Source organism: Strigops habroptila, chromosome 9, assembly GCF_004027225.2.
Source record: "Strigops habroptila isolate Jane chromosome 9, bStrHab1.2.pri, whole genome shotgun sequence".
Classification (NCBI taxonomy): Eukaryota; Metazoa; Chordata; class Aves; order Psittaciformes; family Psittacidae; genus Strigops; species Strigops habroptila.
The window spans coordinates 38,694,579-38,721,341 of record NC_044285.2 but is presented as its reverse complement, the minus strand read 5'-3'; the positions used below and the strand labels follow the sequence as shown (position 1 = coordinate 38,721,341).

Sequence of the window (26,763 nt, the reverse complement as noted above, 5' to 3'; positions counted from 1 at the left end):
GACTAAATTAGTGAAAGCAAGTAAGGCAGCTGAAACGACAGAGCTTCCAAGAGGGCTGAGCATTATTGAAGTTTTTCCTTATTAGGCACAATCTGATTAGTTCCAACAGCTGCCCAGCAGGAAAAGCCAACCAGTCATTCCAAAGTAATACGCATATTAACATATCTCTTTTGTTTTCAGTGATTTCAGAGCCAGGTAGCACACAGCATTATAGCATGAGTTTGTATATTTTGATTTATATGATATTGAGTATTTCAGATGCAAACCATGTCAGAAATTCCTGATCATCACAAAGCAAGTTACTAGCTTAAAACTTTTTCTGATGGATAAACTTGTTCCACCCACTAGAACACACGAAAAAAACAAAAACTAGGAGGGGGAAAAAAAAAATCCACTGTGCATAACTTAAATTAGATGGGTCTTTGTTAGCGGCAGTGAGTAACAAAAAGCAATTTTCTTTGTTACCTAGCTCAGGAAACTCAGTAGCTGGTAGTGTATGCTACGCTGCGCTGAACTGCAAACTGATGCTCAGAACAGCTTCTGAAAGACTTCACTCCTCTTTGTAAGAACTCTTCTGATATTATCTGACATTACAAAAGCAGTAAGAAGGGTGGTTTTACCATTTTGTCTAGCACTATGTTAGATACCGATTTTGACACACACACAACCCACACGCACACACTACATATTGTGAAAGGTTTCAAGTCTGGAAGTGAAATTTTCAACCAAATACTGAATTATAGTCTCACACATCAAATTATTTAAAAGTCATTATCAAAGGTTAATAAGGAAGCATCTAAACCCCCTAAGTCTTAATTCCACAATGGTAAATTCACTTCTTACACAGCCTTGGCTATTCTTCCAGTTCCTTAACATAGGAAAGCTTTGAAGAAAACCTTATTCCTCGAGTAGTACAAAGGTTTTTGCCACTGGATAGAATAAATTCTGCTTCTGTCTCTGACCTTAACTTTTTATCTTTGCTCAAGCATATAGGTATTTCAAATACAAAGCAAATTAATTTTATTTCTACTTAATCAATACAATAGGCATACTTATTTCTGAAAAAAAGTATTTGCACAGTTTCTGATCTCCTCCATCAGCCTATCAAAAACTATACACATTCTAAGTAAAATAATAAAGCTAAATTCCTTCATCGCTGTATCCAAAACACATTTCAAAGACAAGGCTGTCTGAATATCACCACTGAATTGATGTAAACAGAAGCTAAAATAAGTGCTTATCTCATGATGTAGTTTTTAAAACTTTATCTAAATTCCAAATGCTCAAATTTGATAATTTACAATTTTTACAAAATAGGTTCAAAACCCAAATTCAGAAACTGCACATACTAAAAAAAAAACCCAAATAAAGATATGAATATCGGAACCACTACTTTTGGACAAGAAACCTGTGAGCCTCAAACTGGTGGAACCTCAGGAATAGCTTGGGAAAACACCCTTGTCCTGTTCTTACAATCTCTCCTACACGTCTGATATCGAGTGTTAGAGACAGGATACATGATCAGATGAAACTCATTTTCATCCAGCAAGGCCATCTGCAGGCCAAGTCAGTATCATTCACATCACTCAGCTGAAAGGAAACTGAGGCACAGAAAGCAGAAGTCACTCATTCACAACTACTCTGGAGACCAGAAACCAAACCACAATGAGCCAAATCTCACAGTTCAGTGGCCCTCAAAGATCACATCACCAACTGTACAGAATATATGCATTACAGAAAATAACACTAAAGCACAAACAATACCAGTTTAGATAGCCTTACAAAGTGAGAACAGGATTTCAAGCCAACATACCCTTTTAGAAAATTGCCCAGGCCGTTCGAAAGAAGACACCACTCTCTCTCATACAGCATTACTCTAAATAACAAAAAACTGTTATTCAGATTGCTCATTTATTTCCTCCAAAAGTTAATAGAAAGATGATACAACTCATCTTTTATAGAGTCATTAATACTGTAAATAGTCATCCTTCAATCCATATACAGAAGTAGCAGAAGAGAAACCATTGGAATGGTTTGTGTCCTTTCTATTTTTTTTTTATTTACACTCTTTGAACAATTTTTTCCCCTTCATTATGATTAAAATGCACACTTTTGCCTTCTAGGCGCCCACCCTCACGAGCAACCTTGAAAGCAAAAACCACGATAGAAATAAAATAGATTCTTTTGCTGTCCATGCTGTCCACTGCTGCCATTGTTTAGTACTTGGCAGAAATAACCAGGCTTGGCAGAGGTAACTATTTGAGACTCTGAAATCAGACACATGGAAAAACTGGAAATACAGAAGTCTAGCTAAGCATCATATGTAAAGGTGTAGCAAAGGGCAAAGTCTTAAAACAATGCACTTTAGTGCAACACTGCTGGGAAGCAGTAAAGTTCAATCTTTCATAGTCTATTTGTAAGACCGGCTTTCCAATTATGCTATTCACGCTTTGTGTTGGCTTTCCATTGACAAAGGTCAATTCACCGATGGAAAATACTAGTATGTAACTGCCAGAATACTATTTTTGAGGTTACATGGGAAATAGGGATGGGGAACAAAACAGAAGTTACTACTTTGTTTATACCTTTAAATGTGCTACAACAAATAGGGACTTTGAAAAGTCCCTACTGGAAATGAGGGTGAAAATTATACGATGGGAGTTAAAACGAAGAGGAAAAAGTAATCTCAAAGTGAAAAAGACATATAATATCCCATTCTGAAAAAGCAGTGAGGAAGATCCTGACTCAAAAGAAAAAGGAAAGTAAAAAAGTCAATTTGCTTGATAAAGCAAAGAAAAAACACTACAATTATTTGACTTTGGAACATCAGCAATAACCAAAGCAGTAACACACATCACATTAATAGAGCCAGCAATTATTGCACAATGTGAGAAAAATGTATTTCAATACTGACAGCTGATGACTCAGAATTCATTCCTTTTAACAATGTTTCTTTTTGTTTCTTTAAAATTGTCTGAAATGCTCTTTGCTACATCTCTCAGCTTCAAAAGCTCTACGGGACTTCAGTGTTCAGAGCAATTATATTTCTGGGCTAGAGAATATAAATCACTTTGTAATAAACTTTGGAATAAAAATAACCATACTAATGCAGTCAAGTGCCACAATCCATGGCTGACACTCAATTTACATGTATTCCTTGATAGCTCAAGGAGTATCATTTTGGACTTGCCTTTTTCTCCTCCCTGTACCTCCTCCTCTTGAAAGGAAGAAAAATACCACATACAGTGTATTTGTGGTAAAAACAACTACAATTACTTAAATCTCTATCACTAAAATCCAATATTAGAAAGCTAAAAGTAAAATTAAATTCAGAACACGTTATCATTATAAAAACTTATTTAATATTGTGTGCTTTATGAAAAATAAAACCAAACTGCATCTCCTATATGCAAAACATAGCTTAAAAATTGGAAATCTTCATCCCTTCCAAAAATAGAGGTCATAGAAAAGTGAACTGGACAGAAGAAAAATCTGAAAGTTTTGTGAATATTATCATTCACATTTTTTTTCTTCATTGAACATTTTTAAATATCAGTATTATTTTACTGTCCCAAATGTATGCGAAAAAGAATTATTCATGAATAACTTGGAATTTTTAATAATAATTATCAGAATAATTTTAGGATTTGCAGGCAGTCTGGTGGAAACCTAATTCAAGGTTTTTTGTGATAGTCATCCAAATTACAAGTAAAATATGTATTCCTTCATCTATTACCATAACTAAAAGACGCAGAAAAAAAAATCCTCACAAAATGATTGTGCAACTAGAATTACTATGGAGCAAAAAACTTTTATATTCCATGCAGCAATAATTTGGGCAAAAAAATAATGGTCTTTAAATGTAATACGTTTTATGCTTGGCTGGTGATAGCTCTTGCTGCCTTTAGTAATAATGGTCTTATTTAGTTATAAATGAGTTTAGTTACAAACTTTCTAACTGTGAAAATTACCAAAACAATAAAAACCTGTTGGAAACATTGGTGATGATCAAGCAGAAAACCAAAGGCAGTTTCACTAGCATAATTCATAAATAAATGGTCTGAAAGTCAGAAACGTATGTCAGGTCATTTTTTAAAGAATAAAAATAAACAAATAAAAATAAAATAGGGGCCAAAGAGAAGCATCTTTATTTATAGATCCTGACAGTGAATATATGAAAATAATGTACTAGCACAGTGGCAGTAAACTCTCAGGTTATTTTGAAAAGGCTCCCACCTCTTTCCTCTCTAACATACCAAATATTAAGTCTTTAAAATATTGTATATTTTGAGACACTAAAGATTACGGGTGCAGTATAATTTGACCTAAGTGCACTGTTAGCAACGTGCCAGAATAAAAGATGCTCCATATATAAAACTGCTAAATACATGTAAATATATAACCTAAGCTACAATTGTTTCTCCTACTACAGCTGAGAAAAAGTTGCAGAAGAGGTAATTTGTTAGCACTGTTCTCATCTATCAGATCTGGGGAAAAATAAGAGCCAGAAACCTGAAGGCCATATTTGACCCCTAAGTATGGGGGCAGGAAGGCCTGATCCATGCAAAGCAGTCAGGACAGATGAATTCTCACCACCACAGGAGAGAAACACAAAGAAATCCAGTGATTTGTCTCAGAGTCAAGAACAGGCTTTTACACCACTCGTTGGACAGCAGCAAGTTCAGTGCGAGTCCCGCTGTATTTGGGAGCAAACAACGGCTACCTTGGTAGAATGACACACAGGTGAGGGAAGTGTAATAACGATGGCAAACAGGAATATGCGATGAAATCTGAGGCCCCCAAAATTCTTCCAAGTTGTCTCCAAATCATCATCAAGTGATGAAAACCTGGAGAGCTGAATTCCTTGCTCTTCATCTTTGCACTTTTCATTACACTGTAAGGCATTAAGGGTGTCTCAATACATTAGGAAGGTGCAGTGATGTCCTCTTCACCCGAGTACTTCAATGGCAAATTTGCAGTTCATTTCTATATACAGATTCAAAATGGTTCTGACTTTAAAAACTGTATCTATGGGTTAAACACTGAACAGGAGCTGCTTTATATTGATAAAAGCATTTACTCCTCAAAAATGCTAATAAATTTATTTAGTTTCAGTACTGTGAAAGTACTGATTTTCCAAAAACTGAATTTCAAAGTTAGATTGTCCCGAGGAAAGCTAATGAGAACTGCAAAAATTAAGATTTCCATTTAGAATTCTTTTACTTACACATATTTATAGATATAGCCCCCAGAAGGAGCGTGAAATATGTGGAGACAGCGCACATTTCTGCTTTCCTAACTCAAATTAGTTTTCAGAGTAGAGACATACACAAGAAATCTCCATGCAATTGTAACAGCAGCAAACTCTGTAGTGATATCCCATTAAAACTGTTGTCTTCCTGCTTGCATCTTGTAGAAAGGAGAAAGTAGAAGAAGTCAAATTAAATACAAATAATAGTTTCTTACCCTCTGAAAGTGAGGAGGATTTTATGGCAAGCATAACACAAGGAAAAGTTCAAGACTCAAGGCAGCTGCTACAGAAATGAAATGAAGCCTTGATAAAGTGACCAGTAAAACTCAATCGCAGCTTCAGTTTTAACATGGAGAGAGATCTTCCTAGAGAATTTTACTGTTTGTCTGCACTCATAAAATGTTTAGCCAATAATTTCTGCAATTAACTGGTGGGGGAAAAAAAAATAAATCTCATCTTCAATGATCCTTCAGCATTTTTTGAAGTATTTTTAACTGTCTACATTCACATGCTTCATAAACCCTCATCAGTCTCTAATTCTCTTAAGCCAGACTTCAGCTCGTAACACTGATTTGTTTCTTTCCTCCAAGCAGCTCACACAGCTATCTGAAACCAAATAAGCACATTGAAAAAAACCCCATGCTCCAGGTAACCATGACCAGCATCTAAACCTACACAAAAGGGCAAAAAGAATCTTTCAGTCTACTGAGGCTTACGTGAAAGATTGATGACCTTGAAAGACCTTCAAAAGTTCAGTTACTGAGTGAGCTTACTCTAAAACTTGTAACACAGAAATGACAAAAGGAAAACACTATTTCTGCCATACATTTTACACCTGTACAGAACTCATATTGCTAACATTAGAAATGTTGGCAACCTGTGAAGCTTTTAAAAGCATTCATATGTTCACTGCTTTTGAACGTGACATTTAATGTTTTTCTATACATTTGCCTCAGGTGTGTTACATTGCCATTCTATAGTAAACATAAAACATCACCATTCGCATGAGGATACTTCAGTGTCACTCCTTAAAAACACAACACACTTTTTGCAACTTTGCTTGACATCGCATATTTGCAGTTCCAGTATCATGTACACACGCAAAACAAACTACAATTCATTTATTGAGATGGGGGGGTTTTGTTACTGCTTTTATTGTAGTTTACTGTTATCTCTTGTGTAATTGACCATTTCTTTCCATATAAATGACACTAAAGTTTTTACTCAATGTATTTTGAGAAGATATTAATTTCTAAGTGTTGTCTACACACTTGGTTTCCAGAGGACTGGTAAACAAATCCTTAGTCTACTATGCTCAGAAAGCATCACCACATCTGTGTTAACTAGCATGCTGATCTGTCTGGACATCAGCAAAAGATAATATTCATATAAAATAGACAAAGCGAAGACCTCCATATGACAGATTTGTGCCTTCCAGCTTGAGTCTATCATCCTTCTCACACAGAGACATGCTAAGTTGTATATTGTTGTTTCATGACAGCTAGTGTGAAAATCAGAGCCTTGAATGCAAAAAGATACACCGACTTGTCCCTCACCCTAACTCACTGAACTTACCATGCCTAGAAGCAAGACTCTCCTCCAGTCTTCAGTCAATCCCGCAAAGCAATGTCAGGATAACGGGACCTGACAGTTTTTACAGTAATAATGCCATAAACCACCCTAAAGGAGCCTTGTATCAACCAGCAAGAAGCAATTACCTTGACTCTTGACTCACTACCACCAGCCAGCAGTAGAGTTTTATCTACTTAGAGACACTAACTCACAGCTGTAAGAATGCAAATCAGACAGTTTCCCTTTAAAAATCAGCCCCAGTGACTTTTTCAAGACACTGCTCACAGATGCCCACTTATCTGTACAGATGTCCCTAAACAAATTACTACTGAGCAGTATTTTAATTCTACTACAAAACATTCACATAAGGAGCATATACTTTGATATTTCAGAGAGTAAAAAAAAAGGGTGAATGGAAGGGGCTTTGTAAGAAGGTGCGTGTTAAACTACATCATCAAAAAATGAAAATAGTCTTATACGAAGATGATGTAAATAAGATTTTTGAGGTAAGAGAGCTATAAAAAGGAAACAGGGTTACAATCATAGAACCGTTAGGGGCAGGACAGGACCTGAAGATCATTTAGTTCCAACCCCCCTACCATACGCAGGGACACCTCGTACTAAACCAGGTTGCCCAAGGCTCTGTCCAACCTGGCCTTGAACACCGCCAGGGATGGAGCATTCACAGCCTCCCTGGGCAACCCATTCCAGCGCTTCACCACCCTCACTGTAAAGAACTTCTTCCTTTTATCTAATCTAAACTTCCTCTGTTTAAGTCTGAACCCATTACCCCTTGTCCTATCACTGCAGTCCCTAAGGAAGAGTCCCTCCCCAGCATCCTTACAGGCCCACTTCAGATACTGGAAGGCTGCTATGAAGTTGCCACGCAGCCTTCCCTTCTCCAGGCTGAACAGCCCCAACTTTCTCAGCCTGTCTTCATACGGGAGGTGCTCCAGCCCCCTGATCATCCTTGTGGCCCTCCTCTGGACTTGCTCCAACAGCTCCATGTCCTCCTTATGTTGAGGACACCAGAACTCTACACAATACTCCAAGTGAGGTCTCACAGGAGCAGAGTAGAGGGGCAGGATCACCTCCTTCGACCTGCTGGTCACACTTCCTTTGATGCAGCCCAGGATATGGTTGGCTTTCTGGGCTGCGAGCACATACTGCCGGCTCATGTTAAGCTTCTCATCAACCAACATCCCCAAGTCCTTCTCCGCAGGGCTGCTCTGAATCTCTTCTCTGCCCAACCTATAGCTGTGAATTTGATAAGGCTGGCATAGGCCCAGCTCACAAGCGTGTCAAGGTCCCTCTGGATCCGATGCCTTCCCTCCAGCGTATCAACCGAACCACACAGCTTGGTGTCGTCGGCAAACTTGCTGAGGGCGCATCAATCCCACTGTCCATGTCACTGACAAAGATGTTGAACAAGACAGGTCCCAACACCGATCCCTGAGGGACACCACTCGTGACTGCTTTCCAACTGGACATTGAGCCGTTTACCACAACTCTTTGCATGCGGCCATCGAGCCAGTTCTTTATCCACTGAGTGGTCCATCTATCAAATTGATGTCTCTCCAATTTAGAGACAAGGATGTCGTGCAGGACAGTGTCGAACACTTTGCACAAGTCCAGGCAGATGACGTCAACTGCTCTGCCCCTGCCCATCAGTTCCATAACTTTGGGTTTGGGTTGGGCATTTTTAATTCCTTATGTTCCTGAAGTTAAGTAATGGTTAAACAGTGAGAAGCAAATATATTTCACTAGATGTCCAAGGATAATGTCAAATGTAAAGGATAAGAATTCTACCTACAAATATTTATAGTTTCTCCCTCAGTCCACCTTTCAACTTTTCCTGTAATTGTTAATTGAAAATAAGATCAAAATGAAAGTTATTTGTCCCTTTAATATATTTGCAGGGAAGCTTTTCAAGATTTTAGAATGTCTCTTAGCCTTCCTAAGCAGTCCTCAAATTTCTGTATCTCATTTTCGGCTTATTTCAGCTCATATCATAGTTTCCATAACCCCAAAACTACCTGACCTAGACAAGAGAAATGGTAGTAGGGAGCCAATTACTTTTCACCTAAACTGAAAGCTGGGTTAACTCTCTATTCCATTCTATTTGAACTATTCCTCATTACTTCAATATATCTTTCATATCATAAGGAAACTGATAATGAGAAAATTCTGCACATCTTTGATATTAGGATTTACTCAACTATAAGAACTTTTACAATTTGCAATACTAACAGATTTTTCTCTCTCTTCTTTCAAGGAGAACATAAGGAGTTACCTAAATATATCCTGTCCTAAGTCATTGTATGTGTTCATTAAAGCATTAACTTCTGAAAATATATTTACTTTTCAAGAATTGATTTCAAGACTAAGTGACACCTACTTCTGAATTTAATACTGTTGTTTCAAAGTTATCACTTCACCTGAAACCAACTGATCTCAGGTTTCTGGAACAAAAATATTATTCCACCAGTCAGCTTTGCAGAGTCAGCATCTGAAGCTCTACATAACAGTACAAAGGACAACATTAACTAAACTACATAATCAGTGGGAAGTGTTACGTATCTGTCAATAGTTTTAGACTCTGTGAGGCTCAATCTTTCAAATACTTGAGACTTTTTACTAATACCTGAACTGCCCTATAGCTGGAGACTAAGTTTTAAACGCCCTGTTGTGCAGCACATTACCATCTTCATAAGAGAATAAAAAAGCCCCTAAATTACTTGAAAGGTAGGTGCATCAAGATTTAACAGAAATCTGCAATGGAACTTAAGCCTCTACAATCCTATATTCAAGTAAATAAGTTTTACGAACAACATCTACCTGTGAAGTTGGCCATCTCAGCAAGTGGTATTTGTACATCTTCACAGGACTGCTGAAATAAGTCTTGACACTTCAGATAGTAATTATCCACATCTTGGTGGAAAAGACAAAGAGAGGGAACCACCCGTGTGAAAAAACTGAAGCTATGTTATAACATTAAAAAAATACACTGATCTTGTAGTAGTAACAGAGAAAGGAAAAGATGTTTCAGTTCTGACCTCTTCCCCGCTGCCACTGTGGACTTGGGGGAAGCGCAGGAGAAAGTACTGAGCATCATTCAAAAGACAGCCTGTCTATCCTAGAAAACCTCTCTCTTCTAAAGGGCAGCTAAAAGTTACCTTAGAAAGGCAACATGTCCAACTCTCCATATTTATTAAATTACAAGCACTAGAGGGTGACCTTAGAGCTTGACTGGAGCACAACTCCAGAGCAAAAAAAATATCCTAAATCTATTTTTGAACTCCCTAAATCTATTACCTTGCCCATCTATGCTGGCACATGAAATGGGAAAGAAGACACAGTACTGTTCCACAAATATATGAAGTATAATCCATATAAGCCATTATAATGAAGATGGAAGTTAACCTGTCCCACAAAGTTATGCTGAATGAAATCCCAATGCTAATTCAATTAAGGGACTGTGATGTAAGAGAAACAAGCCATTCCCCCTACCCAAGCAAACACTCAAAATCTCAATCTAAGCTACATGTCCATGGAAGGAAAAGCAAGAAGAGCCCAACACTCAAATGCTTTTTAAAATGCACCTTATTTTCACCTTGTATATAAGTTACTGTTGTTGTCTTATCAGGAAATCAAGGAATTTCCTATCCGAATCGTGTATTTTCCTGAGTATAGACAAGTCCGTAAAATTAAAATTCTTGGGATCTTGAACAGCCACCTTTTACAATTCAGCCATGTGTCCCTTACACAATTAACAGAAAGGGTTGCTGATAAAAATTAGTGCAAAAGTACTTTGCTACTAGCGGGTTACCATAAATTTACGAAGTATTTTTGATAACAGCAGAGTGATGAAGTTGGAATTTACCTCATCTTATTAGTGTCTAACTGCAATATTCAGTAAGACCTGACAATACTAATAAATGTCTGTTTAGATGTAGAAAATGCTCTATCTTGGCAGTTCTTTTCACAGAAGGCAGATGTTGATAACAACAACCCCAGGCTTTTTCTGACCTACTTATAGGGCCAATATACCACTTCGTTGTCCTCCCATGCTGCTGAAGCCTAAGCAGACAAATCATCCACAGTAATTTCAGTATGACTGACTGTGGGATGCTCCCTCATTCAAACACGGTTTGAGAGTAAAAGTGAGGGTGGATGCTTCACCTTCCATTTAAAGGCATGAAAGCATAAAAAAACCCCAACAGAAACGTGAGGTTCAAGCAGCTAATGCTCGGGACAGTGAAAATGATCTGGTGAACACCTGTGTTAAGAAAACAGGTCTGTGTCTCTGTGTGCCAAGTCTGCATGGACATTAACTATGCTTTCTTCCTTTCTATGTACTGAACCACTCAGCATTGGTGCAACACTAAAACACAAACAGGCCATAAAAACCTTGTTTGTCATCCTCCATTGTTAGTGGTTTCAACTATCATATTTGTACCACTGTTTACAATATTATTATCAACAACAATTTCACTACTCTGACTTCTGGTTCCGATTTAACTACAAAACTAGTCTCACTCTATAATTTTTATTTAACTACATTCATAGCTTTCATTTTATATAAATTATATTTCCTTCCATTCTTGATTTTCTCAAACAGTTCTATTAGTTACTTGATCCAGAACTACTGTGAGGCTCAGAAATAAACTATTTGCAGAAGCAGGCTTGAAACATGATGACTTGTTTCTCCATCTTCCACGGGTCATGGAATTGATAGACTGTAGCAGAAAGAAGGGGAAAGCTTCTATTGAAAGACATCACAAGTGATGATCTATAGTAGCAAGAAGTAACTCTCCCCCTCAGAGGCAAGACTGACGTGTTGTGAGACTGAGTAAGAATCTATTTTGTCAGATTACAGAGGTATGAACTGACAGCTACAAAAGGATTATTATATTATCCTAGAAGGAATGCACCAACTGCTTCTGATAAGTAAATACACGAAAATTACTGTAATAGGTAATAGAACTATAACAGTAACACCAATCTAATTTCCCCCCAAACTGCAACAGATTAAACCAATAACCTAGTAGTACACGGGATAAGCTCACAGAAGAAACTACTCTGCTCCTGTAAGCACAGAGTTATGCTTTCACTCAAGTCCACTGCTAATTGGGTACTGTTGCACCTATGCAAGATCTTGTGTATATGGTATACCTAGTTGACACGCAACTCTAAGTAATCAATAAAAAGAATTTACATGAAATCTTTTGAAAGTACGCATGTGACTCCCCATTACAGTGCTCCGAGCTGGAATTCTATTCAAAACTTGCACTGAGACAGCTCCTCCTTTTCATATCTAAGAGACCAAAGAGATGCTTCATGCTAAAATCTTCGTAGTCAAAGCAGAGACCTGCGAGACTTGTAAATTCTAAGTGCATTAATGAAGTTGTACTAAATATTAGCTTGGCTTGAAGTCAGATGTAAGTGTACCAAAATGGTGTAATTAACAGCAGTATCTTTAACACTGTGGTGGTATTGCCAGACACAAGGTCCATTTTACATCAATATGTAAACAACATGAACACCCTGAAGAGGTGAACAAAGACCTGTAAGCTTAGCTACCACCAGCGTTAAAGCAGAACATTAGTATTTGTAGATACATATGAAAACACTGCTTTCCTTAGCACGCTTCTTGGAGCTTGCTCTTCACATAACTTGTAAATAAGTCTTACAAGAAGAAATGTAGATGTTAGATAAAACTGTAGTCTTCTTAGGGTTCATGCATTTCAAACAGCGTATAGCTGAATCACAGACAACTGGAAAGTTTGGAAGTTGCAGTACCATGAACCAGTTACAGATAAAGAAGTTACTTTCTACTGAGGTACACTTTGAGAAAATGAAGGCAGACAAAAAATATCTGGATGCTGATTTGTGCGGTAATTAAAAGTGCTCTCTTATAGTAAAAAAATCAAAGCCGGTGTTACGAAACTTCCAAGTAATACTGAACCCAAAACACAAAAATACCTTTTTTATGATGTTTTGCTTTGGTTTTTTCTATTTAAAAAAGATTTTTGGAAAGAGGCAGGGGATTAGAGCAACATGGAAGTCTGTTGTGTAGCTAAAAGGCGTTATCATTATCGACTTTGCAACAGAAACTGAACACAACAATTGTATGCAACCTTTTCCGATACTTTGAGAGCGGCAGTAACGTAAGTGTAACAAAGCGAGGAAATACTGTAAACACATCAATGTTACCTTCCCAATGAGATACAGAGTTGCTGAGAATGTGTTAAAAACCTATAAGGTATTCAGCTGAGTTTGTAGTGAGTTTATTTTTTTTTAGAAATTGTTATAGCAAAAAAAAAAATCTCTTCATCTTCTGACAAAATAGGTCTGGCTCCACACAGACAATAAGCACATTTTATATTTCACTTAAAAAAAAAAGTCTAGCTAACTGAAGAACTCTCCTTTCATTGCACAGCTTCTCAATTCGCTATTACTGTCTCTAAAATATAGAGCAATACATTTTCCTCTGTTGCTGCACACATGCTAAAGCATCAGCCTTTGTGCATCTACAAAGTGACTTGCATATCTCATCTCCCACTCCTTTGCCATCCTTCAAGGATGCTGCCTTGCCCATCATCTTCTTATCTGGTGCTTCCCAAAATTCCCTACAACACTGTCATATCAGCCCTGCTAGACTCACCCTGTTCAGAAGGCATAATAGTTTAATGTGCTGCAGTTTCCCCACTTTCCTATCTGCTGGTTATAAAAGGAAGGAAAAGGTCAACACATATCAGAAGCCAGAAGACATTAGCATCTTCAGAGCATACCCTAAAAAATAGCATAGGATAATGCACAAGAGCAGCATTTTGGGAGAAAAGACAAGCAATGCAACGCTCGTGTGCCTGTCACCCTTCTTCTTAGTTGTTTTGGTATTAGCCAGGAAACAACTGCCAGGCACCAGCACTCTTAGCTTCCTTTTTCATCTCCCTATCCTTCCCCAGTGATGGATGAATCTTTGTATATGCCACATTCCCTGCCTGCTCACCAGAATTTACAACTTCTCTCTCCCTCTCCTTGTATGATCGCTTCTGGTATTAATATTGTAAAAACTACCAATGGAATAACAACTGGACATTACGATTCCAAACGGTGCCTGGCTGTCATAAACTGCTTCTTGGTTTTACAGATACTTTCCAAGGCATGTGAAATTGCTGGCTTATTTAAAGGCAGTGGATCCATAACTCAAAAAGTGCCTGACCAACAGGCAAGCAAGAGAAAAATGCGATTAATTCATTTAGAAGAAGTCTATAGGGCTGGGACTTTACACGTTATTTTGGTTGCAGCACATCTAGCACAAGAACTCATAACTTTCAGTCATAGCAGAGCGTGTTCATTCTCATCACCTTTCCCTCCCTTACACAGCAAAAGCATTTTTTCAAAGACACTTGAATAAACATGTAACTGTTTTTCTTATTTCTTTCTTTTCCCCTAATTCAAAAACCAATTTTAAAGTTATTTGCACACCTCTTGGTGAAAGCTGCTGCTCTGGCAGACCACCTCATCTCACATGAGATCCTCAGACAAGGCCTTACACCCTACACCACTTCTGGTACAGAGCCGTAGCCTGCATTTTACATGTGCTCCCACTTGTGCAGTACAAATATGCTATCATTCTGCTGATCTGTTACATTCTGTTTCTGAACACACAGTCCAAAAATAAACTCACTGATACTGTGGTGATCTGAACTGTTGCTCACTCAATCCCAGGAACTCCTGATTTTGCTGGTTTATATTTTATCTTTTCCTAGAATAGCAGCACATTTCTCTCATATATTAACTAACATATCTCTATTCAGACCATGTATTATTTTGCCAGATTTTGCCTGTAGCCCTAGCTTTTTTATTATTTTCTACTCCTCCTGTTATTTAATAAGATGTTATTCCTTCCCAGATTCTCAATTAAATGCTGAATAAGGGAGACTGCCTCCTACTGGAAGCTTCTGGTTAGCTACCTAACAAAAACCAAAACAAACCACCACAACACACATGTAGATCTGTCTGCACTAAGTGTACTCTAGAAATTTAAAAGTATTAAATATCTTACTACAAAGCCCTCAAAATGTATAGTAAGTTCTTGAAGAGTTTTCAATTCCTCAACTACCCTGAGAGCAGACAGATGTACATGGGGATTTTTATTTTTTTTGATAGCTAACCAGAAGTGTCCTGTGGGATGCAGTTTAATGAGAGAGACTTTTATGTCTCTGTCACTAGTTAGAACCCACACTGTCACAACTACTTTAGGTTGCAAGCAATAAAATAAGGCAGTGTTTTATTTTTATTAAATTGCTAGTAAGTACTGGTATCAGTGAATAGTAGCTGTCAAGTCAGTCAAGCAATATATTGTCCTATAGAGTCTATGTTCTTCCAGTCAGTAACAAGGGTGTCAGATTGGTAGCTGAGCAGCCAAACTACCCAATAGTTCCCCATTTCAAACCAAGGGAAGTGAAGATTTCAGCTTTCCACATAATAACCCAACACTTTCAGAGTAAGTTCCTTTCTTGTTCTAAACTCTCTACTCAAGTAAACTCAAAAGAAAGTAATCTTTATTTAGCAATCACACACTTACACACCTCAGGTTCACACATTACTCTTCTGTTCCCTAATTGCGGTTCTCCTGTTATTTGCTAGGAAGAGCAAAAGAAACACGAATATAAAAGACCTGCTCTTGCAAGACCAGTGGCATTGCTATCCTTGCGTTCATGGATATCTTGGACTTTCTCCGGACCAGATATTTTGCCTGCCCAAACACTACAAAGCTGCTTAGACACATGGACTCTTCTTCATTCTGGAATGGCTCATCACTACACAGATAAGCATCACATCTCATAAGCTTCTTCGCTAAGTTTTACTGCTCAAATCTAGAAGTCATGGAAGAGGGAAACACAAACCCAAAGCAAAACATTGTCACACTTGCCACTGCCAAGTTGTGGCAATAAGAACACATTTTTAATGGTCTAAGATGACTATTAGCCCAAGCTCACAACACTCTGAATGCTGGTGGAGAGTTCATGAAGACATGCACGTTTCATGATACTGTCACACAGACAGACACACACATAAACAGCTTTCCATTACGTGAAGATATGATGCACTAGAACGGACTCAAGGGTATAGATTAACACTTTGAGACTGGTATCTGCAGCGTACCACTACTGCGGTACACAGCTTTGTGTTTCTAAAGGTTGATGAGACTTGCAACATTTGGGGGAAGGCAGTAATGCAGAAAGTAACATAGAAGAATGGAAGAAACCCACCTTAAGTAGTTCATAATGTTGAATACCATTCACACCAATGTCAGGATCGATGGCAGATGGGACAGAATAGCGAGAATTAATTGCTGTGTTTTCAGGGATAGAGATGTTAATAACTGTTGAGGGAAAGAGAGGGGCATTGTCATTTATATCCTCTATTAGGAATCTGATCTTGACCAGTCTGAAGACTTCATCAGGCAAAACAGCAACCTCCACCTCATAAAAGCAGCGATTCTCACTAAAGATGCCAGAGCACAGCTTCTCTCTGTCTATGCGGTTCGCAGCTGTGAAAATCTCACCGGTGTTCTCCTCCACCCGTACCAATGGTACATCCCCAGTCTTATACACAAGCTTGAACTGCAGCGGTGAGGACAGGGGCACATCTGGGTCCAGCGTTAGGTTAAGATCCTTGAGCAAATTGCCAATGAGGACATTTTCAGGCAGTTCTTCCCGCACGGTATAATTCTTCTCCTGTGCGCCAGATTGCAATACAATACAGGCTAATAAGACTGCCAAGAGGTAGGTTCCAGACAGCAAGTCCATCTCCAGAATGAGTAATGAGTATTCGTGTAGAACACCAAGAGCAGCTGGAAAAAGGAAAAAAAAGAAAAATTCTTTAAAATTTACAGAATATTGTGTTCACGTGGTGAAGACATGAAAGGGGTACTTCCCCAATGGCAAATAACCCTACCTGTTTGAAACCCTTTTAGTAAAGTATTATTTAACAATCATTCATAAAATGTACAAAATTTCTTGCACAATTTTTTATTTAAAACAGGTTACTAAGAATCTCAGGACTGGATCAGCGTGAATGAACAAATAACTATAAAAATCCCCATTTCCAGCACGACATTTTCCTTTGCTCCTTAAGAAAACCTCTTCCCTTGTGCCATCTGCCACATGGTCCTCAATTTTTTGTTTCCAAAGAAAAAAGTAGGTAAGAAGTTTGCAAACAACCATCTGCTGAAAACCTGATCTTTTTATACCTCTTGCTCAGAGACAGGAAACCAAAAACACTTTCACTCAAGTTTGGCACTGACAAAATTATGTAATGTTTGTTAACAGCAAAGAAATCTGGCTATTTTTAATACAAGAACTTCAAATGGCAAGAAAAAGTTATCTAGATGGAGTCTGAAGAACTTCAGTCAACAATGGGTGGAAAACCTAACACAGGGAGACTAATCCAGCAATCCCTTTCTTTCAGATGACAAGATCCCATTTGATCTTCAGAAGTAAACATAAATACTAGTGCTCGATTCACTGAAATTTGGATTATTCATCTAAAGTGCACAAATTCCAGAACAAAAGGAGAACAACAAAACATCAAAAGTCTTTGCTATAGAACTGAAAGATTTTTCTCAGCAGGAAGGGTAAACTTGTAACCCTTCTTCCCCCACTGCCCACCATACTGACAATTTCTATTTGAAAACTTGTCACTAATTTCCAAAACAGAAGATTTCCTTCCTTCCAATTTGGGGGGGAGAGGAGGGAGGAGAAAAAAGACTATGCAGCAATAATTTCCCTAAGTGCTCTGAGACACAGATACCTTTAAAGTAAGAGATGCATTTGTTCTGGGCTGAAGAAAATTCTGTACTTTTCAACCTAGTTTCTGAATCACAGTATATTTTCCTCTCAAGATTGTTAACAGCCTCAAGATTCACAGAATCAGCTAGGTTGGAATAGACCTTTAAGGTCAAGTCCAACCACTCCCCAGCACTGCAAAGTCCACCACTAAACCATGTCACCAAGGGCCTCATCTACATGGGTTCTGAACACTTCCAGGGACAGTGATTCCACCACAGCCTTGGGCAGCCTGTTCTAATGCCTGACTATGCTTTCAGTGAAGAAACTTTTCCTAACATTCAAACTAAATCTCCTCTGGCACAGCTTGAGGCCATTACCTCTTGTTCTATCACTTGTTACTTGGGAGACCAGCCAAGAAAGAAGGAAGTAGATTGGGATGACTTAGAGGTACATGCATCTATGTAACTATAGCCTTCAGATGAGAACTTGTAGAGAAAAAGCACACTATTGAACTCCATGTATAGAACATGCTGCCTTGCCTAATCTTTGCATAATTCTACCCTCCCAGGATTTCAGATGATCCAGGATAGCACTTCTGCAAGGTAGATGCTCAAGAGTTCCAGCGAAAATTAAACTTTTAGTTAACGAAATTTTAGCTCCTACCAGTTTAGCATCTGTTTCAAATCTACTTGTACGAACTGATCCACATTCTCTTCATTGTGCAGGTAAAAATGTAATTCTTTGCCTGTCTTTTCTGATTTTATTCTCCCTGTCACAGCACAGATTGATTTACTCCTGCAGATCAAGTTGCAGTGGTTGAAGAAATCACTGAAGCCAGTAATTATCCTCACCTGTTAGTTACTGCCTTCCAGCACTAGTATTTTCAGGGTAATTTTAATTTAAACATTCGACTTTGCAGTGAAATACATTAGGAACAATTAATGTTGCTATTCCTTTTAAACTCTGCAACCTGCTTTTGATTGGGAATAAGTACCAGATAAAGAACATTCCAAATAGATCTCCAAAGGTGTATCTTTCCACGTCAGCATGATTTAACTGTAAAGCATTTTCTGGTTTTATGATTATACAAGAGTAGCAACATGAAATAAAAATCCAATCCTGCAAGTCTTCGCTTATGAAAAAAGGCATTGCTCACTGAAGTAATTAAATTAACCTGAATGAGATTGCTGACATGGGTGAGAAGGGAATATACAGTTTATGTGGCAAAGTTACTGCATCACGTGAAGTATTTCAGTAATTCACTGACTTATTTGCAGTACTTTAGTAATTCAGTATAAGACACAATTCAACACTATACGGACACTCAGAAGTGAAGAAAGAGTGTACTATAAACCTGTTTTATAAATACATTATAATATTAACCTCTAAATATGTGATTAAGGAAGTCACAAGCAGATACTGATTACCATTAATGGTGACACTACGATAGCACAAATTTAATGAAAGAACTGTGGTGATATTGTACAAATAGATTGACTATGCCTACAAAGATGTTGGAGAGGGACTCTTCATTAGGGACTGCAGTGATAGGACAAGGGGTAGTGGGTTCAAACTGAAACAAGGGAAGTTCAGGTTAGATGTAAGGAAGAAGTTCTTTACTGTGAGGGTGGTGAGGCACTGGAACAGGTTGCCCAAAGAAGTTGTGAATGCTCCATCCCTGGCAGTGTTCAAGGTCAGACTGGACGGAGTCTTGGGTGACGTGGTTTGCCCATGGCAGGAGGGTTGGACGTAGATGATCTTGAGGTCCTTTCCAACCCTAACTACTCTATGATTCTATGATTAAATGTCATATTTCTGTAAGTGCATCGCCAGCAATTGTCACTCCACTGAAGTAAGTGTCCCTGTACACCAAACCTGCAGAAAGCTCCTCTTTCAGCAAAGTACCTCTTTGTATTCACTATTATTAGAATAAATGTTTACACTGTTTCCATGCAAAACACCAATAATAATGAAGAATTAATATTTTTATGTTCCCCTCAAAATAAGAGTTTCAGAATGATAGCATGTTCCATGTATACTGGAAAGCACTATTATGCCACTTTTTCTTCTCTACCAGAAGTTAAAACTGAGAAACAACAAAACAGGGGAAAACCCACCAACCAACCAACAAGCAAATACACAAAAACCCCTTCACATCCTGATGTTTACAGAGTATTATTTTAGACTTACAGTTCATTTCTGAGGGGAAGGAAATGCAAAAGATAAAATATATAAACCAAATTCCAGTCCAGATCCCAAATTCTTCTGTGACACTATTGACAAAAGTATTCCCTATAAAGTATAATATAAAAAAATATTGTATAGTCCTGTATATACATCTTCCAAATAAATAATCATACAATATTAAAAAAGCCTTTTTATTTCTAACCAGGTTATTAGTGCTATACTGCTTCTCTCTCTAGCTTTTAAGATACAGGGAATTTTAGTCACACAAAACAAATGGATTTTTTATCTATCAAGTTTTACAAAGCAATTTGAGGATTAGTATAGAAACTGAACAGTCAAAAGAGTTCATGACAAACTTTTCTGAATCAATTCTGAAAGTTGTGATGGTACCTGTAGATTATTCATATTACAAATAACTTAGAAGAATTCCTATACCCCATTTTAACTGCAGTGGAGTTTCTAAGGATTTAAAATAACAACAGCAGGACTCTTAAGAGGTTTCTCAGGGAAAGTGCAGGGTGGAACTTCTTAGCATTACATTACCATGCATATTTTTATTTCTTTTTTTAATGACAAATGTTTGAACTATTATATTAAAACTTTCTGTGTAATATTAAGTACATTAAAACATAGAAATAATAGAACACCATTGTTATAAACCGTGTTAGATAAATACTAACATGATTACTTTTTGTAATGTCTTTTACTGCCATAGATTTCCCTGAACTTCAAAAGTGTATAGACACATAACATATAGTGTTAAGAGTTTTAACAGAAAACTGGTCTCAAAGTAGAAAAAACAACCACAATGACTTACAACTCTTGAACTTCTGCAGAACCCCCTATTTTAAAATGATCTTTACTGGTCTTTCTCAACAATCCTAGGAACAGTTCTGAACCTCCAAAAACCTGTTCTAGAGCTTCAGACCTTGAAGAAAAAAACCCCAACATGACTCAAATTTTCTGATTACATACACAGTGGAATACATTATCCCATGGGGAAAGTGTTGTCCTTAAAGCAACCAATTCATATAGTCATCACTGTATGTTACCTGTCACTTGTGGCCACAGCACAGGAATACTACGGCAAAAGCAATATAAAGAAAAAGAGCATGAGGCACTTTCTCTTAACCAAGCATTATCATGAAAGACACTTAAAGAAATCAGAGTATTTCTAATGACATAACTATTTGTGTCTCATATTTGTCTAATTGTTACAGATACACATACCTCAAAAAGGGAAAGCAATACAAATACAAATCCAAAACCAAAAGGCAAAGCAAATGGAAACTGGAAATGGAAATGGCAGAGTCAGACAAAAGTGGACATCAAGAGAAATTGTCAGAAGAGAGCATGTGAATGGTAACAGATGGTGGAACTATGCAGAGATTAAGTCAGACAAAATAAAAATACAAGAAGGAAAAAAGAACGGAACTGGGCAGACAGGCAGTCACAGCACAGTGTGTGCAAACAGGCTTTCTTGATGTCTGGGGAAGAGTTAAAAAAAAAGTACACAAGGCTAAAGAGAGTAGTCTAACTCTAACGGACCTTTCATCAGCTCCAGCACTCACTAACACTTAGAAGGCGGTAAAAATTAATAAATTAAGAATAAACAAAATTGTTTAACAGAAGGTAACATGAAGCTTGCCAAGCCATTTTCCCAGCTTTCAAAAGAATGCCTTGATACGTGTACTGCTGACTTCTACAACTAGTCAGGCAAATGGTCCAGATGGACAGGATGAAGGGTAGGTGGAAAAAAAAACAATTTGACATTTGCTCCCTTTTGTCTGTCTATGCACTTAAATATACCTGCTTTTCTGTCCAATATACTAAATATTAATGGCATAATTTAAATATTATCATTGTTCATTATTATCTTCATTTAGCAGCTGTCAAATCATACCTTGAACAGTAGACAGAATATTAAAGTTTTAACTACCTAATGGAGTATGATGTGAAGGTAGACTAAATCTGTTCCTTACACACAAGGCTTCATTTGGTCCCACCTGTGTCAGAATTCCTGTAGCTTATTACAGGGCGCAACGGCTATTTCTTACTTAAAAGGATCACAGAAAAGCAGTACATATGGTAAAGAGCTCAGGTACACACCTCAGATGAAAAAGCAACACTGTTTCTTGATACCAGGGTTCAGATTTCACCGACAGTAAGAATAACTAACACATACCATGATTCATTTAAGGAAGTGGCTCGTTTTGATGGTGGTTCAGTTTTTATCAAAAAGGTAGAGACTTCACTGGTACTTCTTAGCATTTTTGATGACAACAAGAAACATACAGAGTTGCTGCCTGACACGGTTTCCCTCCCTCTCCCCACCTTGCCCCCCTTTTTGAGGCCAGGCACAAATGATAACAACAAACCTGAACTCATTTTCACACTCCATAATGTTTCAAACATAAGTTATTTTGCAGTCATCAGTACTTATCCACAGTATCCACTCCCTACATGGTATATTTCATGATCATATCCAAAGAGAAAGACCTACCTCAAAGAGAAACAATTTGCTATATTATCAAGGCTTTCAAACTCGTTCCCTTATATGATTTTACTCTAAATCTACTAAGGGACTGATTTATTCTTTGATCTATTTTTTATTAGCATGATGGTACTCACTTTAATGACGTTTCTTTAATTTGATTTTTTTTTCCAGTGATGAACAAAATGAAACTGGTAACTCTTATCATGAGGACAAAACATCACTTCACATCCATTTAAGTCAACAAAAGAATAAAATAAGTGTGAGTCACAACTTGCTTACAGTTGCATGCTCTCCTGATTCAGAGTCTTTGCTTCTTTAGAAATAGAGTATTTTTATGGTTGGGGTTTTTTTTATTTTCCATCACAGGGGGCAAGAAATACTTTTCAATACTTTTCACTTGAGGAAATAAGAAGTTAATGACCAAAAGGCAGATTCTTGCAGTCACAGGAAACAGCAGCCAAGGTGTGAGAAACAAGCAATTGATAAATTCTTATTGAAACATAATGCCATGTTTCTGATATTAATCCGCAACTACCAGGCAGAGTGTTCATTAAAACTTGTATCGAGATGCTGGAAACAGTGAACAGAACTATAAATACACAACAGGCAATGAGCATGCTGAATGGACAAATTGAACTCAATCACATTGATACATGGCATAAAGAGTAATTTCTTTTAATTGTTTCAAATGAATCCCTATGAAGCTGAAGTCTCATTTTTACTAAAATAGTAAGTACAGCCCATGTTTGGAAAAATGCATCTAGCAACCACTCGGCAAATATTTTAAAAATATCTGGTGACTTATTTCAGAAATCTGTGAGAATATGCAGGATCAGATTTATTAACATACCAGTAACGCTAGGAAATAGTCCTGCTATTGGCAGTGAAACAGTTCTGCACTAGAGCTGCACAGAAAGCTAAAGGTTGAGAACAGAAATCTTGGAAAAGAGGCAAAGATCTCTCCCTGAAAAGCATGGCTATTTCCATTTTCTTAGAAAGAAACACCTGCATACCTCAGAAACAAAACAAACAGGCAAACAAAACAAACAACAAACCCCCCATAAAGCTGCTTAAATTTACAACTCCAAAGCCACTGCAACACTGCTTTACAAATTCAAATATATATTTACTACAATTCAATAACTGACTTTCAAAAGCACTAAGAAAAAGTCAAGTTTTTAATGATATGATTCATAATGTCATTTTCCTACCATTTTATTTGTGTGTTTGCACATGTGAATACATTTTACAAATCAAGTGAGAATTGCTCTAGTTTTGGTCCCTGAAAATCTGTTCATGCCTCAAATCTGAAAATTAAATCTCTGCTAAAGCAAACAAAAGAAAAGTCAGCCATGAACCTGGCAGGAGAACACATTATCATAATAGGAAATTATGTGAAACCACATATGTGATCTTTGGATGTATTTCAACTTAAAACATATTTATTTCTTTATTTAAAAAGTAAATCTGAAGCAAATCTGATTTGAGTCAGTTGGGTCAAATCCTTGGAAATGGAAATTGTCAGGGTTACCTGTTTCATACATAATGCATTTTGCTTTACTGCCTCACTGCCGGTTAATAACTTCCATTATTGAATAGTAGAAAAATACAGTGTCCAGTAAACAATTCAAGTATTTGTGAATTAGGATAGAAATACTGTCCACAGCTGAATGCTATACTGTCTATTACTAAATACAGTTCTGACTAGAGTCCAGTCACATGCATAACATTCGACAGTAGCAGAAATTAGCTGTCATCTATCCAACCCTTCAAAGCACAGAGATAACTACACTTATACTTCTCACTTAATCAAAACTTTCATTTGTGAGAACATTGTTTCCAAAACTTACAGAAAACAATCAATCAAACCAATACCATATATTGCCTTTTTTCTTTTCAAAAAGTCTTGAGTTTTAAAAAAGAAAATAAAATCTTATATTTTGTAATTCTTGCTAAACCCAGGAGATCAGGATTCATATATCCTATATATCAGGATTCACATAGTTTAAATGATACCAGAAGCTTACTTCTTTCTATACATTTCTCTTTCAATCATGTAAACTTTTATATTTCTATCAGTCAGTTTCTCTCTGCCTCAGCATAACATACCCAGAGAAGGCCGAGTGTCCTGTGAAATTACTTTCACAGGTTTTTGTTACAAGTTCTTACAGTATTCCAAGTCTGAAAGGAAAAGAGTAGACGAACTTAACGATAATTCTTGCTTAGTGAACTATCAGCATGCCTATATAAGACAGGACCAGAAGATTACAGCACCAATGTTTAAAAATGTATATGTATAAAATACGTTTTTGTGTTTGTTTATTCTGACCTCCCATCAGACTGTCTGGAACTAGACATTCCATTTCTGGTGTTCTAAAATTCATGCAGGATCATGTCAAACCACACAGAATTCATACACTTACATGGTCCTTAATGACAATAATCAGTAATAGAATAGATTAGTGAACCAGCTAAGCATCAAATAACTTATTTCCTTCTTCCTTGGTAAGATGAGAAGAATATAATTCAGACAATTTTACATTCATCCTCGAGACCACTTCACAGAAGCAAAATGTCTCCTATTCAATCTATTTCTTTCAAAAGTTCATACAGCACAGCAAAAATGAAATCTTAACAGCAGAGTCTCCATGTCTTCAGATAAGTAACAGTATGTTTTTCATCCAGTGGCAGCACAGCTACTCATTTTCACATGGGATTTTTTGCTCTTCTTAAAGTTAGTTTAAATGTAAATGAGATTCAAACTAGAAGTTACTGGTCGAGAGCTTAAAATATAAAGTACATTGTAAATGAGGTTTTCCATACTTATAGCATGTGTCTCACTAATTAACAGCGCCATCACCGTGTTTGTCCAAAGTTGTCACATGTAGCATATGGATGCAACATATAAGAATATGTATTTATAAACCATAAACTTGACTCTGGAATCTCTAAGAATAACCTGAACACGAGAACTAACTGCACATGTTGAAAGGCACTTTCTCCTCATTTATGTTTGGGTCCAAATGGCAGGGAAGCAATCAACGCATTTTTTAGCTAACTGACCCTATCTAAACACACTGTATAAATAAAACATCACAGTATGTAATATAAGACTCTTCTAAGAGATGATGATTTGAGAGCAAGGCCTTCCCAAGGGCAGAACAAAGCCACTTAAAGATAACTTATATCAGGATATGAACTAAAACCACAGTCCTTTCACAGGAAAGGAAAAAAACTCCAACCAAACAAAAACATAAAACAACCAACCAGGCTTACCCTAACCCCAGCCAGCTTGAGGGCTCGGCGCTCCCTCCACAGACCCCCTGCCAGTTCCTAGAAAACCCCTTTTTTCCTTACCTGCACGCAGGACAAAGCCGCCACCTTCAGCTCTGTGGGGTCCCGTAGCACAAACTACACGAAACCCGAGCAAACACCGCAGCTCACCGGCCATATTCCCGCTCCCTCGCGGCTGCACTCACCCAGGCGAGCCCGCAGACCGCAGCGCGCCACTCAGCGCGCACCGCCGCCTTCTTCTGGAAGGTTCTGGGGAGCGGGCGGGGGGGCGGCTTCTTCTTCCCTCAGGGGCTTCCCGCCGCCATGTGGCGCCCCACGGCTCCCCGCGCTGCCGGCGGACAGAGAGACACCCATCCAGGTACTATTGCCCAGCGAGCGTGAACGGGTGAGAGTGAACCTGTCTGGTGGAAACTATGGCAAAGGGGTGCATGTTCCCTTGTGCATGAGGTGTGCCCGTGAAGAAAGCTGGGACAAAGGCTGTAATTTGTTGTAAACTTTTACATGAATAAGCACTACCAATTCTCTACCAATTCTGGTCTACAAAAATGGCAGTTTCCTGGATTCAGGTGGACAGGTTGTTCCATGCTCCCTTTCCCAAAGCTACATCAGTGCAACACTATACAAACTATGAGGAAAAAAGTCCCTATATTTAGAGTCTGTGAAGCCCTTAGGGATTGGTGCAAGTGAAAGATGCTGTATACATAAAACGTGTTAGCAGAATGGCATGGCTTTGCAAAAATTTCCTCTGAGGAAGAAGTAAACCTCACTTTTCCCCTACTAACTATGGGAAATAAATGTGTGTAAAAGAAAATGAAAAGTGGTTTGATAAAAGATTTCTTGTGATTTGTTAAGTGGGAGACCAAAGCATCTGAGTTGAATCCCAGCTGGTTACAGTTAAAAGGATTAAGATCAAGCCTTACTAATTCACATCTTACATTATTAAGGGCATGAATTTCTCTTATGATATTAAAATCTAGAGTAAATATATATTCAAAATTCAGTCAAGCTCCGTAATATCATTTGATTATTTCTTTGTGACACAACTCTGTCTTTCATTACCTTTTCTTCTTCCAATCCTCCTAAGGAGAAATTATCTTCTTACCACATTTATAGCACGAAATGACCTTTGCTTCAATATACTGATACAGGGCCAGTAATGA

At 37.7% G+C, this 26,763-nt stretch overlaps 1 protein-coding gene across 4 annotated transcripts in view; it reads right to left on the bottom strand.

The window, feature by feature from the left end:
* Window positions 1–26,763, bottom strand: part of PCDH11X (protocadherin 11 X-linked) — a 493,261-nt gene that overhangs the window by 426,854 nt on the left and 39,644 nt on the right. For all 4 annotated transcript variants that reach the window (XM_030497708.1, XM_030497711.1, XM_030497710.1 and 1 more), the window contains one exon: window positions 16,105–16,688. In XM_030497708.1, the coding sequence (XP_030353568.1) occupies window positions 16,105–16,644 (540 nt within the window). In that variant the 5' untranslated portion in view covers window positions 16,645–16,688. The remainder of the gene's footprint in view (window positions 1–16,104; window positions 16,689–26,763) is intronic.